Source organism: Chiloscyllium plagiosum, unplaced genomic scaffold (assembly GCF_037043375.1).
Source record: "Chiloscyllium plagiosum isolate Xiang-an unplaced genomic scaffold, Cpla_swu_hap1 HiC_scaffold_31, whole genome shotgun sequence".
NCBI classification, from domain to species: domain Eukaryota; kingdom Metazoa; phylum Chordata; class Chondrichthyes; order Orectolobiformes; family Hemiscylliidae; genus Chiloscyllium; species Chiloscyllium plagiosum.
The window spans coordinates 13,339,816-13,361,142 of NW_028270169.1; the positions used below are offsets into that span (position 1 = coordinate 13,339,816).

Here is a 21,327-nt window from a genome sequence, read left to right on the forward strand (position 1 = left end):
TCAGAGTCAAAAATGCGAAATTTTAATAAGAAAACTCTTATTTTTAACTGACAAAATAAAGATTTAACTAAAGATTCTTTTGAAAGCCATAATGGGCCCATCTTATGAGCAAGCATGCCATATTTTGAATCACATTAAAACAGACCTCCATTCTACATTTGGAGTAAAGACGCTATTGTAATGTAGGAAATATGGCAGTTAACTTACATACAGCAAGCCCCCCACAAACCACAGTGAGATAATGATCAGACAATCTATTTTTGGGAATGGTTACACATTGGTGAGAACACAAGGGATACTCCCTGCTCTCTTCAGGCAGTACCATAGGATTTTTTTCTACTCAGCTGAAGGTCAGATACAATCTGAGTTTCATGCCCCATCTGTGAGACAGCATCTCTGACAGTGCAGCACTCCCCCAGGATTGCACTGGACTGTCAACTGAGATAATGTCCTCAAACTTCTGGAGTGGGACAGAATCAATAACTTGCTCACATTTGCTCAGTGGCTCGCACTGCTGCCTCACAGCGCCAGGTACCCAGGTTCGATTCCAGCCTCGGGTGACTATCTGTATGGAGTTTGCACATTCTCTCTGTGTCTGTGTGGGTTTCCTCCCACAGTCCAAAGATGTGCAGGTTGGGTGAATTGTCTATGCTAAATTGTCCCATACTATCCAGGGATGTGCAGGTTAGGTGAATTGGCCATGCTAAATTGTCCCATAGTATCCAGGGATGTGTAGGTTAGGTGAATTGGCCATGTTAAATTGTCCCATAGTATCCTCGGATGTGCAGGTTAGGTGAACTGGCCATGCTAAATTGTCCCGTAGTATCCAGGGATGTGCAGGTTAGGTGAATTGGCCATGCTAAATTGTCCCATAGTATCCAGGGATGTGTAGGTTAGGTGAATTGGCCATGTTAAATTGTCCCATAGTATCCTCGGATGTGCAGGTTAGGTGAACTGGCCATGCTAAATTGTCCCATAATATCCAGGGATACGCAGGTTAGGTGAATTGGCCATGCTAAATTGTCCCATAGTATCCAGGGATGTATAGGTTAGGTGAATTGGCCATGTTAAATTGTCCCATAGTATCCTGGGATATGCAGGTTAGGTATAGGTTAGCCATGGGAATTACAGGGTAGGGGCATGGGTCTGGGTGGGATGCTCTTCAGAGGATCAGTGTGGGCTCAATGGGCCAAATGGTCTGCTCCCACACTGTTGATGTAAATAAAATGGTTACCCATAACCTAACTTGCACTCAGTCGCAGTCAACCTTGTGTTCTCTGACCAACAACGAGTTTTAAAATTCTCAACCTTGCTTTCAAGTATCTTCAATGTCTTCCCCTGTGACCTCTGACAACCTCCCAGCTCCTTTGAGGTATCTGTGCTGCTCCAACTCTGTCCTCTTGACCATCTCCAACTCTGGCAATTGGTCGCTGTTCGTTCAGTTGCCTAGCTTTCACTCTGAGGCATCCCTTTGCTGCACCTCTCCAGCTATCCCACCTCCTCAAAACATTCCTGTGTTCAACACTCTGACCATAACGTGTGGCTTGGTGTTTAAGGTGATACCTGTGATTCCATCCCTCATTGCACTTCACTAAAATCAATGGAGCTGCATACAACGCTGGTTGTCGTGAAGTCAAAGTTTTTTATCAGCAGGAAAGGAGATCTATAAATCAGCAAACTGCCTCTCTCCAAAATATTGCTGTTGTTATCCCCTCATTTAAAATGTTTTTTGTTGGGAGCCTTTGCTAACAAGTTTTTTTTAAATCCATTTTTATCCAATGACAGATTCCTCGCATTATTTCATTTTAATATTCATTTCCCTCAGTAAAATGTTCTTCTAACAGCTTTTGCAAACAAAATTATTAATTTGATTTAAATTAAATTTTTCTTTTGTTTTCCCATCAGATTTCTGCCCTCCTGTGCTCGCCCATACCACACAGTTATTTTACAATCAGCTTATTTGACTGAGCAAGGAAGGAGGGTGCCTCAACTCTATTCAACATTTTCTTTGCTCAATAGTTGCAAATGAGAACTGTAGCCAGCTCTTCTAGCTATTCTGCCTCTATAGATCTGAGCTCCTCTAAAACACTGCTTCTGTCTCCAAACTTGCACCAAGTATCATGCTCGCATCACTCCTGTGGCTGGCTGATCTATACTAGGGTCCCTGGGTTCCCACCTCCCAAAGTTAAGGTCCTCGCCCTCTCCATTTTCAATTCCCTCCACAGTCAGCTTCACCGTCCTTTGATGAGCTTTCACAGGGGAGACGGAAAAAGAAAGTAAAACCACACGGGATCCAGGGTAACTTGGCAAAATGGATCCAAGTTACAGAGGGTGGTGTTGGAAGATTCTTCGTGTGACTGGAGCCTGGTGTCCAGTAGCTTACCACAGGGATCAGTGCTGGGTCCCCTGTTGTGACACACACACACACACATGTATATATATATATAAAGCCATAGAGTCATAGAGATCTACAGCACAGAAACAGATCCTTTGGTCCAACCCAACCAGATATCCCAACCCAATCTAATCCCACCTGCCAGCACCCGGCCCATATCCCTCCAAACCCGTCCTATTCATATACCCATCCAAATGCCTCTTAAATGTTGCAATTGTACCGGCCTCCACCACATCCTCTGGCAGCTCATTCCATACACGTACCATCCTCTGCATGAAAACGTCGACCCCTAGGTCTCTTTTATACCTTTACCCTCTCACCCTAAACCAATGCCCTCTAGTTCTGGATTCACCAACCCCAGGGAAAAGACTTTGTCTATTTATCCTATCCATGCCCCTCATCATTTTGTAAACCTCTATAAGGTCACCCCTCAGCCTCCGACGTTCCAGGGAAAACAGCCCCAGCCTGTTCAGCCTCTCCCTGTAGCTCAGATCCTCCAACCCTGGCAACATCCTCGTAAATCTTTTCTGAATCTTTTCAGGTTTCGCAACATCTTTCCGACAGGAAGGAGGCCAGAATTGCACGTAATATTCCAACAGTGGCCTAAACGATATTAGAAATGCATGTATTGTCATGTGTATTCAAGTTACAAAAGTACAGGAGTACAGTGAATGTACAATGTCGCCAACACATGTTGAGTACCTAGATACAAAAATTAGGTACAAAAACACAGAGAAAATAAAGAAAAAGGTTACATTACATTATAGATATAGACAGTCTAAGTCTAGAAGGAAAATAAGAAATAAAGCTAAAAAGATAGACATTGCAATCTTGCTATAAGAGCTTCCACATGGTTTGACGTAAATAAGAATGTGAAGTGGCATGAGTTGAACATAGAACATTACAGTGCAGTACAGGCCCTTCAGTCCTTGATGTCGTGCCAATCTGAGAAATCAATCTAACCTACACTATTCCATTATCATCCACATGTTTATCCAATGACCATTTAAATGCCCTTAAAGTTGGCGAGTCTACTACTGTTTCAGGCAGGATATTCCACACCCTTACTACTCTCTGAGGAAAGAACCTACCTTGTACCCAGTCTTTGTGTAGATATACCCATCTGCCCACGGACTGCTTCCCAAGTTCATACTCACTACATCGAGCTGATACTGTGCCTGACAGCTAACCATTTATCCCCTGAGCCAACAACGGGTATTGGAGTCATCACTATAAACTGGTAGGTGTGCTGACTAATTATACTCCATGGGAATAGATAGTCAAAAGTCTTTTGTTAATTAAATGAAAGGTAGGGCCAGTGTGATAATAATTGCATAAGCTAGTTAGGGAAATTAGCAGCCCTGGGAAAAGCGATATAAGGTTCCTTTCTACACATGCCCCTAACAGAATGCATGATGTAACATTGATAATACTGTATATGCAGCTGGCTGCTGTAAGGAAGTAAAAAGGATAAATATGAAAATGAATACAATCAAGAAACAGACACAAAAAATATTGTAGGAAATCAGACAGTCTGCATGGAGAGAAACCGAATTAATCATAGAACTGCTGCAGTGTGGAAGTAGGCCATTCAGTCCATCAAGCTCAAACCAACACTCTGAAGATCATTCCACCCAGGCCCCCACTCTCCCTGTAACCCTGCTTTTCCCTTGGCTAGCCCACAAATCCCTGGACAAAACAAGCAATTTAGCATGGTCAATCCACCTAACCTGCACATCTTTGGACTGTGGGAGGAATCCAGAGCACCCAGAGGAAATCTGCACAACAGTGACCCAAGGCTGGAATTGAATCCGGGTCCCTTGTACTGTGAAGCACCGGTGCTAACCACTGTGTCCCGACATTCCAATATTTTGAGTCCAATATTTTTCAGAACACTGAAACATTTCTCCCTTCACAGATACAGTTGACTTCATCCTCGGTTCTGAGGAAGGATCACCTTAACTTTAATTTCTCTTCACAGATGCTGCCAGACCAGCTGAGTTTTATTAGCAACTTCTGTTTAGTTGCCAGAGATGTGTAGGCTAGGTGGGTTGACCGTGATAAAAACTAACCCATGGTATCTAGGGATAGGTGGATTAGCCTTCATTGAAACCCCATATGGGATGGGAGGGGGACGGTGGGATGCTGTTTGGACGATTAGTACAGACTCAGTGGGCTGAATGGCCTCTTTCTGCACTGTAAGGATTCTATGATAGTACTCATTATGCCACAAGACCTCCTTGTTATGGGGTATACTTCACAGAGACATAGAGTCATACAGCACAGAAACAGATCTGCTGAGTTTCATCAGCACTCTCTGTGTTTATTTCAGATCTCGCATTTTGTTTTTATATGATCCTAAAGAGCCAGACCTTAAAAACTTAACACTATCCACCACAGTCCAGAGGTGTGCAGGTTAGATGGAATAACCATGTTAAATTGCCAGAGATGTCCACGGATAGGTGGGCTTGTCTTGGTGAAGACCCTGGGTGGGATATGATCAATGCCAGTGTTTAAGCTGCTCAGAAGCCTCCTCCCACCTTCCTAATTTATCCCACTATTTCTAATGTGTTCATCCTTTAAAGTAATCCGTGCTATTCACTATAACTGGCTAGCTGGGGCTGTTTTCCCTGGAGCATCAGAGGCTGAGGAGTGGCTTTATGGAGGGTTATAAAATCATGAGGGGCATGAATTGGGGGAATAGCCATGGTCTTTTCCCCTGGGGTGGGGGAGTCCAGAACTAGAGGGCATAAGTTTAAGGTGAAAGAAGAAAGATTTAAAAGGGACCGAAGGGGCAACTTTTTCACCCAGAGGGTGGTGTGTGTATCAAATACGAAAGCCAGAGGAAGTGATGGAGGCTTAGATTTCAACACTGAAAAGGCATCTGGATGGGTATGTGAATAGGAAGGGGTTAGAGGGATACGGGCATAATGCTGGCAAATGGGACTAGAATAGGTTAAGATATCTGGTTGACATGGACAAGTTGGACCAAAGGGTCTGTTTTTGTGCTGAATGACTTTCTGAACTGTATGAAGGGCGAAAGTGAGGACTGCAGATGCTGGAGATCAGAGTCGAGAGTGGGGGGCTGGAAAAGCACAGCAGATCAGGCAGCATCTGAGGAGCAGGGAAATTGATGTTTCCATCCTGCTCCTCAGATGCTGCCTGACCTGCTGTGCTTTTCCAGAACCACACTCTTAACTTTATGAATTATACCCCATGGCAAGGATGTTTTGTGGCCCAGTGGGCAGTATTATAGACTCCCTACAGTGCAGAAAGAGGCAATTCAACCCATTGAGTCTGCACCAACCCTCCAAAGAGCATCCTACCTTCCCCACCCAATATGGGGGTCTTCACCAAGACAAGCCCACCCCTATACCTGGACACTTTTGGCAATTTAACATGGTTAATCCATCTAACCTGCACATCTTTGGACTGTCGGATGAAACCAGAGCACCCAGAGAAAACTCCGCACAGACAGATTGGACCTTCTGAATTTTAATGTATCCTTTCCTTTTAATAGCTTCCATCACAGCCTCTCTCTCTGATTGGCTTACCAACTTTAAGAGCTCACTGCCATTCTTAGCTGGATGGTGAGCCCATCGTCCGGCCATTAATTGGTCTCCCCAATTTACAATGACCGTCAATATTAGATGTGGTTGATACCAGACATTGTCATTATTGAGCACTATCTGAAATGGGTAGTGTCAATATCCAGCAGTGTCTATATCGGGAAACTTCAATATTGAATGGCTGTATATGTTTATATATCATGTGTGTCTAAGTGGGCAGTGTCGACATTGGTTGGTTTCTTACAGGAAGGAGTCTGTCCTGAGGGTGTGTAATCTCAGGTGATACATATATGGGGTTGTGTCTATATCAGGCTGCATTCATTTTGGGCGTGTCAATATTGGGCAGTGTCTATATCTGAGTAATACTTATTCTGGTGTTTATATTGGCCCATGTCTGATATTGGGCTGTACCTATTGCAGGCTCATCAATATTAGGTGACATTTATCTCAGGCCTTCTCCAGTATTGGGCCATGTCTGTATCATGCAGCATCTATACGTCATGTCACTATCTTGTGGTGGTTATACTGGCAGCCACCTGCTGGTGTCTATAATCTGATGATATCTATATCAGCTGGGGTCTTATCAGGTGGTGGCGTCCATATCATTTACTGCGAATATTGGTTGATGTCTATATCAGATTTAAATTGGGCGCAGTCTATATCTGGGACATTTATGTGGTGCAGTGTCAATATCAGCCAGTGAATATACCTGATGGAGTCTATACCAGGCAGTGTATACATCTGGTGGACTCTATACCAGACAGTGTATACATCTGATGGAGTCTATACCAGGCAGTGTATACATCTGGTGGACTCTATACCAGACAGTGTATACATCTGATGGAGTCTATACCAGGCAGTGTGTACATCTGATGGAGTCTATACCAGGCAGTGTGTACATCTGATGGAGTCTATACCATGCAGTGTATATATCTGATGGAGTCTATACCAGACAGTGTATACACCTGGTGGAGTCTATACCAGGCAGTGTATACACCTGATGGAGTCTATACCAGCCAGTGTATACATCTGATAAGACTCTATACCAGGCAGTGTATACACCTGGTGGAGTCTATACCAGGCAGTATATACATCTGATGGAGTCTATACCAGGCAGTGTATACACTTGGTGGAGTCTATACCAGGCAGTGTATACATCTGATGGAGTCCATACCAGTGTCTACATCTGGTGGAGTCTATACCAGGCAGTCTATACACCTGATGGAGTCTATACCAGGCAGTATATACATCTGATAAGACTCTATACCAGGCAGTGTATACACCTGGTGGAGTCTATACCAGGCAGTGTATACATCTGGTGGGGTCTATACCAGACAGTGTATACACCTGATGGAGTCTATACCAGGCAGTGTATACATCTGGTAGTATTTATATCAGACAGGGTATATATCAGAGAGTGATTATATCTGAGGTGAGTCTATATATCAGACAATATCTAATATTTTGGGCATGGTCTATATCTTATGGCACCTAAATCAGACAGTGTCTATAATCTAATGGTGTTATATTATGCAATGTGAATATTATCTGGTGTATACATCAGGGAGTGTCTATGTCAGGTTGAGTTTACTTCAGTTGGACTCTATGTCGGGCGGTGCCCCTATCTGATGATACTTATATTGAGTGATGTTTACTTCTGGTGATATCTATATATGGTGTAATCGATGTATGGTGCAGTCTATATTTGGTGGAGTCTCTATCTGGAGCAGTCTATATCTGGTGCAGGCTATATCAGGTACAGTCCATATCAGGTGTGGTTTATATCTGGTGCAGTCTGTATCAGGTGCGGTCTATATCAGGTGGGGTCTACATCTGGTGGAGTCTCTATCTGGAGCAGTCTATATCTGGTGCAGGCTATATCAGGTACAGTCTATATCAGGTGCGATTTATATCAGGTGGGGTCTATATCTGGTGGAGTCTATATCTGGTGTGGTCTATAGCTGGTGGAGTCTATATCAGGTGTGGTCTATATCAGGTGCAGTCTATGTCAGGTGCGGTCTATGTCTGGTGGAGTCTATATCAAGTGTGGTCTATGTCAGGTGTGGTCTATGTCAGGTGTGGTCTATGTCAGGTGTGGTCTATGTCAGGTGTGGTCTATATCTGGTGGAGTCTATATCTGGTGGAGTCTATATCAGGTGGAGTCTATATCAGGTGTGGTCTGTATCTGGTGTGGTCTGTATCAGGTGTGGTCTGTATCAGGTGTGGTCTGTATCAGGTGTGGTCTATATCTGGTGTGGTCTATGTCTGGTGTGGTCTATATCTGGTGGAGTCTATATCTGGTGGAGTCTATATCTGGTGCGGTCTATGTCAGGTGCAATCTATATCAGGTGCGGTCTATATCAGGTGCGGTCTATATCAGGTGCGGTCTCTATCTGGTGCGGTCTCTATCTGGTGCGGTCTCTATCTGGTGCGGTCTATGTCAGGTGCGGTCTATGTCAGGTGCGGTCTATGTCAGGTGCGGTCTATGTCAGGTGCGGTCTATGTCTGGTGGAGTCTATATCTGGTGGAGTCTATATCTGGTGGAGTCTATATCTGGTGGAGTCTATATCTGGTGTGGTCTATATCTGGTATGGTCTATATCTGGTGGGGTCTATATCTGGTGGAGTCTATATCTGGTGCGGTCTATATCTGGTGCGGTCTATATCTGGTGCGGTCTATATCTGGTGCGGTCTATATCTGGTGGAGTCTATATCTGGTGGAGTCTATATCTGGTGGAGTCTATATCTGGTGGGGTCTATATCTGGTGGGGTCTATATCTGGTGGGGTCTATATCTGGTGGGGTCTATATCTGGTGGGGTCTATATCTGGTGGGGTCTATATCTGGTGGGGTCTATATCTGGTGGGGTCTATATCTGGTGGGGTCTATGTCAGGTGGGGTCTATGTCAGGTGGGGTCTATGTCAGGTGCGGTCTATGTCAGGTGCGGTCTATGTCAGGTGCGGTCTATGTCAGGTGCGGTCTATGTCAGGTGCGGTCTATGTCTGGTGGGGTCTATGTCTGGTGGGGTCTATGTCTGGTGGGGTCTATGTCTGGTGGGGTCTATGTCTGGTGGGGTCTATTCCAGTGCCTCAGTATTGGATGGCGTTCATTCCATGTTAACATTGGGTAGTGCCTCTATCAGGCATTGTCTATTGAGGGCATATCAATATTGTACAGTGGTGTCAATACTGTACAGACATTGTCCATCAATATTGGGCATTGCCGATAATATAACGGTCTTTATCAGGGAAGCCAGCACTGTGTGGTGTGCTGCCATTCGAAAATGTCAGATTCAGATCAATGTGGCAATATTCCTACTGGCTCTCAGGTTTAATATAAAACACATCAACAAAAACAGCATTCAAAACAATTTATTTTTGAAACTTTTTTTTATTATCTCAGACAAAACACATTGATTTCTGGACCACAGTAGAGGATGGAAACCTTTCACAAACATTTTTTTATTTTGAAAATACAAATATAAAATTATACTTTCCACATCTGTGATGTGAGAGAGCCCCATCCACATATTTTACAACAGGGCTTAGTAAGCCGTACACAGGGACCTGAAAGATGCTTTTTGTTTTAAAACTAGTTGTGTTTACAGTGTTGACAGTTTGGATTTTCATGGTGAGGTGAGAGCTGGGGAGGGAGGAGTGAGTCACAGTGACCCCGAACACCTGCAGGAGCGCCTCTCTGCAAACTTCTGCATTGCCCACATACTCATCTAACGCTATTGCTTTTCTCCATCGATTGGGAGGCTAAGATGGAGCTGAGGCATGTATTCCAGGAAGCCATCTTGACCTAATATGAGGACCATAAACCAGTGACACTCCAAACCCCGATCTGCGGCCAAAGTTTACAAGACTCTATGTGGTATGTGCAAAGGGATCCTTCCTTTCGGTCTCCCCACCACTCAATTATCATCCCCAGCCACCCATCCACCCCTTTGATCCCACATCAGTTGGAAAGACAAGGTCTTTTTGCAAATGCTTCTCTCAAGGCAAGGACTGACTCATTAATCACAAGAGAAGGTGCCAAGACTGGAGCTTCACTTGGTAAAACAATGGCAAGAAACTCAATACTTGAGGGATATTTTATCCAGGTTTTATCTTTTACTTTCCAGAGAGGGGGGATTCAAAACCCTTTAGCCATGGAGGAAGGAAGACTGTGTACATAGAGCCTTGCGTGGTCTCAGGCTGTCCAAGAGTGCCATGTTTCCGTAAGTCTAACCTCCGTTGAAAAGTGGTCAATGACCCTGCTCTTGCAATAACTCAAGCCTCATCAACTGTAAACATCAAACTCTCAGTTATCACTCCTCAGCCCAGCCTGTGGACAGAGTGTGGAGACCTGCCCCAGTATAAGACAGTTCCTTGTCTAAACAGAAATGTTCCTCTATCATATTGCAATGTCTCAAAGTACTTTCCAGATCAAGGCTTTCTTCTAGAGCGCAGTACGGTTTGCTGCACGGTCTTAATGTGAAGTAAGGACATTGGCGCCTGACCAGGCAACTGGGGATAGAACAGCCAAGGAAGTAAAAATCAAAACACAAATAATGAGACAAAGCAGTAGACAGTGGAAATACACAGCAGGTGACTGGTTTTACAGACAGCTTGAGTGGACCTTTCATTCTGAGGTCTGGCTTATTATTCCCTTTTAGCAGGAGTCTTATTTTGTCACAATGAAACCCTCTCCTTTCCTTATCATTGAGTGTTGTTGCTTACGCTGCCAATTCAGTCTTCACAATACACGCTGAACAAATGCTGGCTTGCAGCATTGTGTAATTGTACTTGGTGTCGATTTGTTAACAGATTTTTTGAGAATATTGTCCATGAAACGGCATCAAGTTAAGTAACTTTGCACCAAGAGAGAACTGGCATTTCTATGGAGACATTTGCCACCTCACAGCCCAAAGATGATAAAGTGTTTTTAAGTGAAGTTATTGCTGTAAAGTAAGGAATGCACTTATTAATGGAAACACAGCAAGATCCTAAAACAGCGCTGGGATAATAACTGGATCGCTGCTTTCAGTACTGCTGGTTAAAGGACAGCACACCAGGGGAAAATTCTCCCACAAACCCGATTCAAAGTATTGCCATAGAATCATTAATGAGTGGCCAAACAGGGCCTCAGTAAGACATTTTGTCTGAGAGACAGCACCGTTGACAATGCAGCTTTCCCTCAGCATTGCAGTCAACCTAGATTTTAGCATAAGGCAGTGGAATATGACTTAAAGGACCACAACTTGGGTGAGATGAGCCACGCCTGTCCCTCTTGGACCTGAAATCATACTGCCACGATTGAAAGGGCCAAAGTTGTAGAGTTTTACAATACACAGGAGGCCCTTTGACCCATCAATTCTGCACCAACAAGAAAAAAAGGTTTTGGTGGGGCTATAAATTGACTCAAGAGAAATGGGTTTGAGAGGCTCAAGTCTAGTCCCTTGGAACGACAGTACTGGACTGGCACGAAATGGCAACGTTTACTTCAGACAAAAGTGAGGACTGCAGATGCTGGAGGTCAGAGTCGAGAGTGTGGTGCTGGAAAAGCACAGCAGGTCAGGCAGCATCCGAGGAGCAGGAGAATCGATGTTTCGGGCAAAAGCTCTTCATCAAGATGTTTGCTTAATACTAGTTAATGTTGGAAACAGAAAACAATTTCACATCAAGGAGGTACCCTTCTGGAGATTGTGATAGTGCCTGGACAGAATCCATCGTTCACCCCTTTGGGCATTGCTCAAATCACCATAAGTGGGAAATTGGTTAAAATGTTTTCCATTGAAATTCTTTATCTTTGTCTGAATTAGCAGCAATTCAGTGCAGAGCCTGAAATATGGAGCTTTAAAAAGAGGAAGGCTTTCCTTGCATGTTCAGGCTTTGACCGAGTGGTAAGACACACTGACCACCAAAAGTGCTGACAAGACAGTTTAATGTGACCTACACATGTGGACAGCTACATTGCTTAGTTTTCAGGGCAGAATGGTAACAGTTTACATGGAGGGAGACTGCATAAGGCTGAAGGGCAATGGCAAATACGATTGAACTGAACAAACAGCCAGGAATTAAAGTAAATCAAAGGCATCCACACAAAGGAATTGCTGCACTGAATGGAACCTAGAGGCCAAAAGTGAGCTTTTCTCACTCTGTGTGAAAGGAAGACTTGCATTCATATAGCACCTTTCGTGATCTCAAGGCCGCCTAAAGCACTTTACAGTCAATGAAGACTGTTGTATGAAATATTGAAATGGAGGTTGCCAACAAGGGGACAGAGCATGTTAAAAGGCTCTTTTGCAGAACCAACTAAAACTGTTGCTCAAAGTGAAGTCAAAATCACTGCTCTTCATTTCTACCTCTTCTTAGATCCTGGAACCAATCAAGTGGCCCTTTAGAAAGGAGCCACTATTATCCCACTGTAGCACAAAGAAGCTTCAAAGGAAATTTTTAATCAAAATTCATTATACTTTCAGATTCAATGATGTGATCTGGGCCCCCTTGGCGCCTCACACTGGCAGGTGGTCTGAAGTGCACTGGTGGACACCAGATGCTTCCATTCCAGGGACATTCAGGCGTAGATATATCTGCAGAAGAAGGGCAGGTGGTCAGGCTGAACAATAGCCTGCTGCCCTGACCTGAGATTGGCCATCATGCCCTAGCCCTGGAACATGTACAGGTCAGTAGCCGAACAGAAGACTGATACACTCACTGCATTGCTGTGGTATTCCGGCAGAGCGTCAGCCATCTCTCAACAGGACACCTGAAGCATCTTGACATGCTACAATCATATGCAGCTTGAGACGGGAAGCTGGTGGTAGCTCAGAGTGACATATCCACAAAGAAAATCAGGTTCTTCCAAAAGCAGTTGGGAAGAGTGAATGTACTGATGCAGTGATTGGGGTGTGGGTGTTGCTCCTTACAGGCACCATCATTACAATCGTGAGGATCATAGAACCTAAAAACACAACCAGGTGCCCAGTTTCCAGCATTGCCTTCTGCAAGTGTGCTTGATATTTCCTGCTGTTGTGCCCAAGGTTATGCCTCTGTCCAGGGACTTGGTGATGACATGAGAAAGATGGCTCCCTTTTGGCCACAGTGGCCTTTCTCTCGGCCTTGGAGGTGGTGGTTCAATCAACGACAGTGATAGTGTTAAAACAAAAAGCTCTGGTTCACCACAATGCCAGCACAACCACTCGTTCTGAGTATTTAACAATGCAGTGAGAAGTACAGAAATGGGAACACGAGGAACAGCCCAGTATCCCCACTAAATAAAGCAAGAGATGGGGTAGTCTCTGGACTAGAGGATCAAGACTGAGGGGGAGGGGGCGAAATCTTGAACTATGGAGGGAGGGACTATACCAGTGAAAATTTCAATCTGGGTCTGGACTTCATTGTGGTGATCCTAAAGCTATGTGGGGGGGGGGGGGGGGGGGGGGAACGCGGAAGGCATGCAGGAAGTAAAACTTATTTTGTACCAAATTTTGTATGTCTCTCTTCCACCTCATTTGTTTATTGGGTCGTTTCAGACTTTATTGAGACATTGCACAGACTTTGGAACACCGAAGCACCTCTGTATTTCTCAACATAGTCTACAATTCAATCTCCAAAGTAAACAACAAGAGAAGGAGAAGCTAAAGATAGAGTGAAGACGTCTTTACCAGACAGCAGCACAATAATCAGCAGGGCCATAATCAGATTCCAATCTCCAATCAATCCTCTGCAAACAACTTATATTTGTACATTTCAGGTCAATTTCACAAACCAATTGACCATTTAAAAAATAACTTCTTAATCACAACTTGTAGGCAGATTGTTGAAGAGGGAAAAAGTGTCGTGGATCGAATAATGAGACAGTGATCAGTCCAAGACTCACAGAGTCTTGTATGCACGGCTGCAACAGGAATAGATCCACAGGACAAAAGAAACCAGCAGTTCAGCTGCTGATCCATCTGGAGAAACCACATGGACATCTGTGATCCCACTGCATCAAGAAGTCAGCTATCATAGTGTTCTGATCAGATCCCAAATATGCCATCTTGCCTCAAAAACACATCTCTTTCAGGGTCAGCCCTCCTGTAACACCCGCTCCTTTTAAGGTGAGACCAATGGAAGAGTGATACGGCAAGGGATGGCAGTCTCTGAAGCCAGCATTGGCGAACAACTCAAACCGCACCTCAAAAACCAACTCTTGACTTCTGACTGACTTGTAGCAATGAGGTTCCAAGTAACAAACTAGGAAAGAAAGCACAGCAGCATGAGAATATCTCAATTCCCTCCCCAACCCAACCATCCATGAGTCAGTCAAGAGCCAAAGTGGACCCGAGGCAGAGACTGACTATTTTATATTTAGTGCTGTCTGTACTGACATTGCACTGTACACTATGTGTACATTCTGGGCTGTCCTATGTTTATCTGGAATCATGGATCAAATCGTCATATCTGGGCTGACAGGTCTCCCTTTCACAAAACTGTTTGCCAGATAAATTGCTGCAGGAATTGTGTCGCAGTATAATGGGTTGCAATCTTGTGCTGAGCCACATGTAGAGAAGACTGGGCTGATGAGTCATAAATTAAGAACTGTCCCAGAAAGTGTTTTGCAATGTTAATTTCAGTAAGAAAGCTGCTAAGATCAACTGGTCACACCCCAAGTCTAAGACCTGGTGTTGTCATCTCAACCAACTGCTGTGACCACTGTCCATTCATCACCAAGGGAAGTGACCACTGAGCATTCATCACCAAGGGGTGTGACCACTGTCCATTCATCACCAAGGGGTGTGACCACTGTCCATTCATCACTAAGGGGTGTGGTCACTGTCCATTCATCACCAAGGGGTGTGGTCACTGTCCATTCATCACCAAGGGGTGTGACCATTGTCAATTCATCACCAAGGGGTGTGGTCATTGACCATTCATCAGCAAGGAGTGTGACCACTGTACGTTCATCACAAGGGGTGTGGTCACTGTCCATTCATCACCAAGGGGTGTAACTACTGTCCATCCATCACCAAGGGGTGTGGTCACTGTCCATCCATCACCAAGGCGTGTGACCACTGTCCATTCATCATCAAGGGGTGTGACCACTGTCCATTCATCACCAAGGGATGTGACGTTTGTCCATTCATCACCAAGGGGTGTGGTCACTGTTCCTGCATCACCAAGGGGTATGGTCACTGTCCCTGCATCATCAAGGGGTGTGGTCACTGTCCCTGCATCATCAATGGGTGCGACCACTGTCCATTCATCACCAAGGGGTGTGACCACTGTCCATTCATCACCAAGGGGTGTGGTCACTGTCCATTCATCACCAAGGGGTGTGGTCACTGTCCATTCATCACCAAGGGGAGTGGTCACTGTCCATTTATCACCAAGGAGTGTGACCACTGTCCATTTATCACCAAGGAGTGTGACCACTGTCCATTCATCACCAAGGGATGTGACATTTGTCCATTCATCACCAAGGGGTGTGGTCACTGTTCCTGCATCACCAAGGGGTGTGGTCACTGTCCATGCATCATCAATGGGTGTGACCACTGTCCATTCATCACCAAGGAGAGTAGTCACTGTCCATTCATCACCAAGGGGTGTGGCCATTGTCCATTCATCACCAAGGGGAGTGACCACTGTCCATTCATCACCAAGAGGAGTGACCATTGTCCATTCATCACCAAGGGGTGCGGCCATTGTCCATTCATCACCAAGGGGTGTGGCCATTGTCCATTCATCACCAAGGGGAGTGACCACTGTCCATTCATCACCAAGAGGAGTGACCATTGTCCATTCATCACCAAGGGGTGCGGCCATTGTCCATTCATCACCAAGAGGAGTGACCATTGTCCATTCATCACCAAGGGGTGTGACCACTGTCTATTTGCTATCAACTGGTGTCACTACTGTCCATTCTGGTGTGGTCACTGTCCACTTTCTACTTGCCGTAATATCTATGCCAATAACATCTTAATCTGGCAGTGAACAGTCTTCACTCTGAAGATGAACAATATCTAATTACAAACATTAACTGGATAAGTAAAACTAAACTAGCCAACTGAATGATCTTCCATTGATAAAATTAACTAGTGCCCTAGGTTCTCATATCCTGTAATTATCTGCAGCACTGACAGCAGCAGTAGTGTTGTTACAATGGACTGTGAGCTCCTGACAGCAGAGCTACAATAGACATGTAGTGCAGCATCCCATTAACATTCTCTGTCTGCAATAACTACCATGTCAGAGCTATCCTTCTCTGTTTCAAATTGCTGTCGGAATTGGAGATTGTCTGTTTCTGGCCATCTCACATGTAGACAGTTCAGTGCCAGGACTGAGAATGAACTAAATTCACAACGACCAGAGGGCAGTGTCACTGAGTGATCAAACAGATAAAAGTAAGCTCCTTGCTTCGGTCCACATCTCTTCATGATGGAGTATCCCATCTACATTGAGTTGCTCAGTGACTGAAATCCAAAGGGAACCTCCCAACAATGCTCCATGCCTAGCCCCAAAAACTATATCACAGCCACCTTAGTTCCTGACCTCCCTTGGCATTCCCAAAAACCAAAGAAGAAAAAGATGTTGACTCTGTCAATTTGCATTAGTGCTGAGCACTGGTGGTTCTTGCCTGAGGCTGCAATTGTCACATTAAAGCAAATCCTGGTCTAACAAATTAATTCCAAAGACATTAAATAATTGAGCCAACGGCCAAACACGTCAATGGGTTTTAGCACAATTTGGAAAGTGCAAATATTGCTCATTTCTGCCATGTGTAAGTCATTAGTGAAGTTCCCCTTGATCATGGAGTTTATGGTCTGACTGATTCAGCACTGCATTGGGGGCAGGACCAACCCTTTCCTTCCCGTTTGAGTCTTTACTATTTCTTATCGGTAAGGTCGAGGTGAGGTCAAAGTGTCACGAGGTCTCAAATTCAGAAACGAGGTGAAATGAAAGAATTATATCCCTAGTGGACCTGGGACATCCTAAAGAACTTGACAGCCCCTATCTGCACAGCATAGCAATTTGTAAGGGAGAAGGAGGCATGAGTACTTGAAATTAATCGGAACAGGATCTTCCTTCAATATCCCAAGTGTGGTCACTCTTGCTGCTGAGGCCAGTCAAGTGCCTTGGGCTGCCTTTCATGGTGTCATGTGGATCTTAGGTCCTCTCCCTTTCTCTCCCCTCCCAGCCACTTGCCAATTTAAACGGGTGAGGGGGGGGGGGCAGCTATTCTCCATGTAGAACTATCAAGGGAACTGCAGAGCGATGGCAAACTGACAGGTGGCACATAACTTGACCGCATCTAGCCTGGGATGGAGGTTGGACCTGCGGCCGTCACTGTGGCTCATCCCTAATTCCCCCAACATTTTCCCAGACCCAGCCCCATTTCCCCCTCCCCATTCACCACCCAACTCCCCGAGCTCCTCACCTCAGCTTCAAGTTCTAACAGCAGTGCCTTAAATGCACAAAGTTCAGTCAAACAGCTTTCAGGTCAGAAAAATCACCAACACTTGCCCAATGAATTGAAACTAGTCTAAGCAAGATGTGTAACATTCATCAGCTGTAAACTGTTGTACAATGAAAAATAAAATTTGAGCAAAACAGAGCCATGCTACCTTAAAGTCCAAGCTACAAGACCAAATTAAAAAATAAAAATTGTATGGACTCTTCTTAAAGTGACAGAATATTCAGTCACAGAAAACCTTAACAAATCCAACGCTCTAGACAAGTGAGAACTAAAGTGAACCTTACTATATAGGCAGACACATTAAAACATATTTTATTTCGTCAAAAATATCTGTGCAGTGGGCCACTGGGACTGTGGTTTATGTGTATATAAACATTAAAACTTATCACACAATCACTTTTTTTATCAATTTCATCTGAGCTTTTAAAAAAATATGGATTCTTTTCTTAATAAAATCATTTTCATAATTATAGCTTGTGTCCCTCTTAAAAATAATAAAAACCCAGTTTTGCATATCTAGCATTAGCATTTAAGGTAGTATGGCAACCCCTTTAAAAAGACAAGGGTGGGGAATCCACTTAATGCCTTCCATATACCAGCATTAAAATGTCATGAAAGCTTTGGTTAGTTGAAACCATGTCAGATCAGCAGAATTGCCCCAACATTATAATGGTTAGTAATTACCTTTTTCTTAATTATTAATTATTAAATACAGGAAATCCTATCCTTACTGGTCCTAGATCTCATTTAACTACATCTAATAACTTGTATTTATGTTTTTTTTCCTTTAAAAAATTTTTTTTAAACTTTTTTTCTCCTCTTTTAACTTACAATACATCTACAACTAATACTCAAGATTTATTATTGGCGAGAGAATTATTTTGTCTTAAAAATCACTATGCTAAGCATCAAAGACAGCACTCTAGGACAATAGCAACTGTATACACTAGCAAAAATACATCAATGACTAACAATGAAGCAGGGTGGAGGGGATGTGGAAATGTATCTCTGTGAGGTGAAAGGGAATGAGGGAAAAATAAAATAAACTAGGAAAAACAGTTCAGAATTATCAACAAACCCCCCAAAAATATATATATATTTATTTATTAATACAAATGTTCCCTGATTACAATCAGATCTTAGGGAACTATGTTTTTCTGTTTTTCCCAAGAACAATTTCTTTCTTTAAAATGCGTGTTATTATTTCAATTTCGTGCCTCAATCAAATCTTTTCTCACTTATAAAAATCTCTTCGCATCCAGCGTTTTTACAAACCAGACAAAAATAAAACAGGGAGTAAAAACAAATGTGTTTTTTTTTTCTCTTTTAAAAACAACCCTGACAGGATCCACTGTTGTTTTAATGTCATAATATTTGACTGCCTCTATAGTTACCTGCTTCTGTGTCTAGTCAGGCCGTATGTTAATTGCTAACTCTTCTGTAACCTATCTGGAAACAATAATCCAGGAGTGCAGCAGCTATGAATCAGTGTATTAACAAAGAGTCTAGAGTACCAAATTTCACATGTTGAAGAAATACTGCTATTTCTCTTCAAAAAAACCCAGATGATTTGTTGCTTTGTCTTACAGTAAAACACAATAAACTAACATTCCCACTTCATCATCATACCACCTAACAAGATGTCAATCTATTGGCTGTTGGAGCCCTACTTGTCTCAATTTAATTTAAAAATAAAAGACAAATGTAACAAAAAGAAATTAGACTATCCTTCATACATCTCCCCCCCCGTCTAAGGGGATCCAGGACCATAAAAAAAATGCCAAATAATTAACATGTGCAAATAGGAATTGTCAGTTTCTCCCTACCAATCACAGTGCAACGATTGTTAAAAAATGTTATTTTAATTATCTTTAAGTCTACAATAAATTAATCTTTAGAATGCTTCTATGCTGAAACCAATACAGCACTGAGGTATTCGTGAAAAAGAACCTTTCTTTTTGCTCTCAATTCAGTAATACAGAGTAAAATGGATAATAGGCTCGTGTGAGTTCTGCTTTTGTACTGCCTTACTGTACATCCCTACTCAGGCAATACAGTAACTGACAGGGTACTTGCCTAACAACAGATTAAGGAGAGAAAAGCAAATGGTTGAAACGTGACAATATTTAGCCACTTATAATTTCGAGGCTGGAGAGACAGAAACTCTTAGCCTGTTCATTTTAACAAACAAAAATCAATTCAAGTAATTAAAACTTGTTTGTGGATTATTTCTTCAGTCCGTGAAATGAAAAAAAAACATTTTTTTTTTCATTTCTCGATGTGAAATAAGAAACGTATTTATAATTGAGACAACCCTAGACTGAAGATGCTTTTCTGGAGCTGACTAGAAATTAACATACTGGTAATGACGCGAGTACAGTCAGTAATTCCGTCAGGAGCTTTCTACAGAGCAAGCTAAACAGTGTTACACTTAGAATTATTACAGTGCCGCCCAGGTAATCAGGCGTGATAGCATTTCCAACTTCCCTCTAACTTACAGATTCTGTATTTCACTAAATGTGCCACTATCCCTGAGCAGCACCATAAGCATTGTTAAAAAAAAACCAAAACATTTGTACCCCTCACTCTTTCTCAGTCTCTCTCTCTCTCCGAATAGAATATGTGCAGCCACTTGGAATAGTTATTTACAGTATTTGAGAGTTCACAAACTTCAACGACAAAAATAAACGCCTTATACTATAATCACCGCCTCAAACGACGACCCAGAAAATTAAACACAAACCCGTGGAAACAGTACTTATAGAAAAAGGACTTGGAAAATAAATCTCACAGTCCTGACCTTATTGCCAAAAGTGGAGCTAAACAAGATACAATTGCAGGACAAAAAAATAGATCTATTTCTGATCATTACTTTTCCGCTCCTTTTAGACAGTAACATTTATAACAGAAACAGTCTTTCCCCCGTCGCCCTGTTTCACTGACTTTAGGCAGTAGTCTCCCCATGAGGAGACACGAGTTCCATCCCTCCCAACACCTCCTTCTGTCTTATTCCTCACTTCTGTTTCTGTTGTTTTAGCTGAGTCACACCGCATCACTCCCCTTTCCCCTTCCAAACACCAACACCAACACCAGCCCCTCCCTCCCATCACCACCCCTCCTTAAACACTTACAAGTCTTCAGAATTTGTAAAATCTGGGATGGGGGAGGGGAGGGGGGGGGGTAGGCTCTTGTGAATGGAAAACAGGGCTCTTTCCCAGTCAAAGTGACACACACACACACACACACAAAGTTTAAAGAGATTACATTGCTGATTAATGTATCATATACAGTCTAAGAACTACATAACTAGGCCAAACACAAATAGCAGGAAAAAAATAATATTTGTGATTCAAATAAATTTCAAAATAAATCAAGAAACACTAAAAAGACTATTATTAATCATTTAAAATGCCATATTCTTTTTATCTTAAGGTTATTATAATACAGTAGATCACTGAGATGATGCAATTTAATTTCTTTCATTTAAAAAAAACACCATTAGTCCACAGACTACCACCTCCAGTTTTCTTTGCTCAGTGATGATGTAGTGCCTGCTTGTGAGTATTTTGTTAAAAGTTTTCTTCTTCGCTTTAATGGCATCACCTGAATATGGGACCAGTCAGAAAGTTCGGCCGGTCTCGCAAGGTGCTCCTGATAAACTCTGAGGAGGCGAGGGTGAGGTGAGGGAGAGGGGGACAGGATGGGAGAGAGAAGAGCAGAATTATGTTAACTCACAGTACTGGACGTGCTCTTAAACAACAACAAGAACTAGACACGACACTACACGAGACAAGGAAACTAAACGCAATGGAGGATGTATGGGACTTTGGGAAGAAGGGGTAGACTGTATTTGGCACAGAATGCTACATGAGTAACCGAGAGGGAAAGAATACTGTAAAAAAGCAAGTCAAGATACACT

The 21,327-nt window shown here is 43.2% G+C and overlaps 1 protein-coding gene across 18 annotated transcripts in view; it reads right to left on the reverse strand.

Annotated features, from left to right (window-relative positions):
• Positions 1 to 9,318: 9,318 nt before the first annotated feature.
• msi2b (musashi RNA-binding protein 2b) overlaps positions 9,319 to 21,327 on the reverse strand; it is a 591,732-nt gene continuing 579,723 nt past the window's right edge. For all 18 annotated transcript variants that reach the window (XM_087977257.1, XM_043718227.2, XM_087977258.1 and 15 more), the window contains one exon: positions 9,319 to 21,069. In XM_087977257.1, coding sequence (XP_087833383.1) covers positions 21,028 to 21,069 — 42 coding nt within the window. In that variant the 3' untranslated portion in view covers positions 9,319 to 21,027. The remainder of the gene's footprint in view (positions 21,070 to 21,327) is intronic.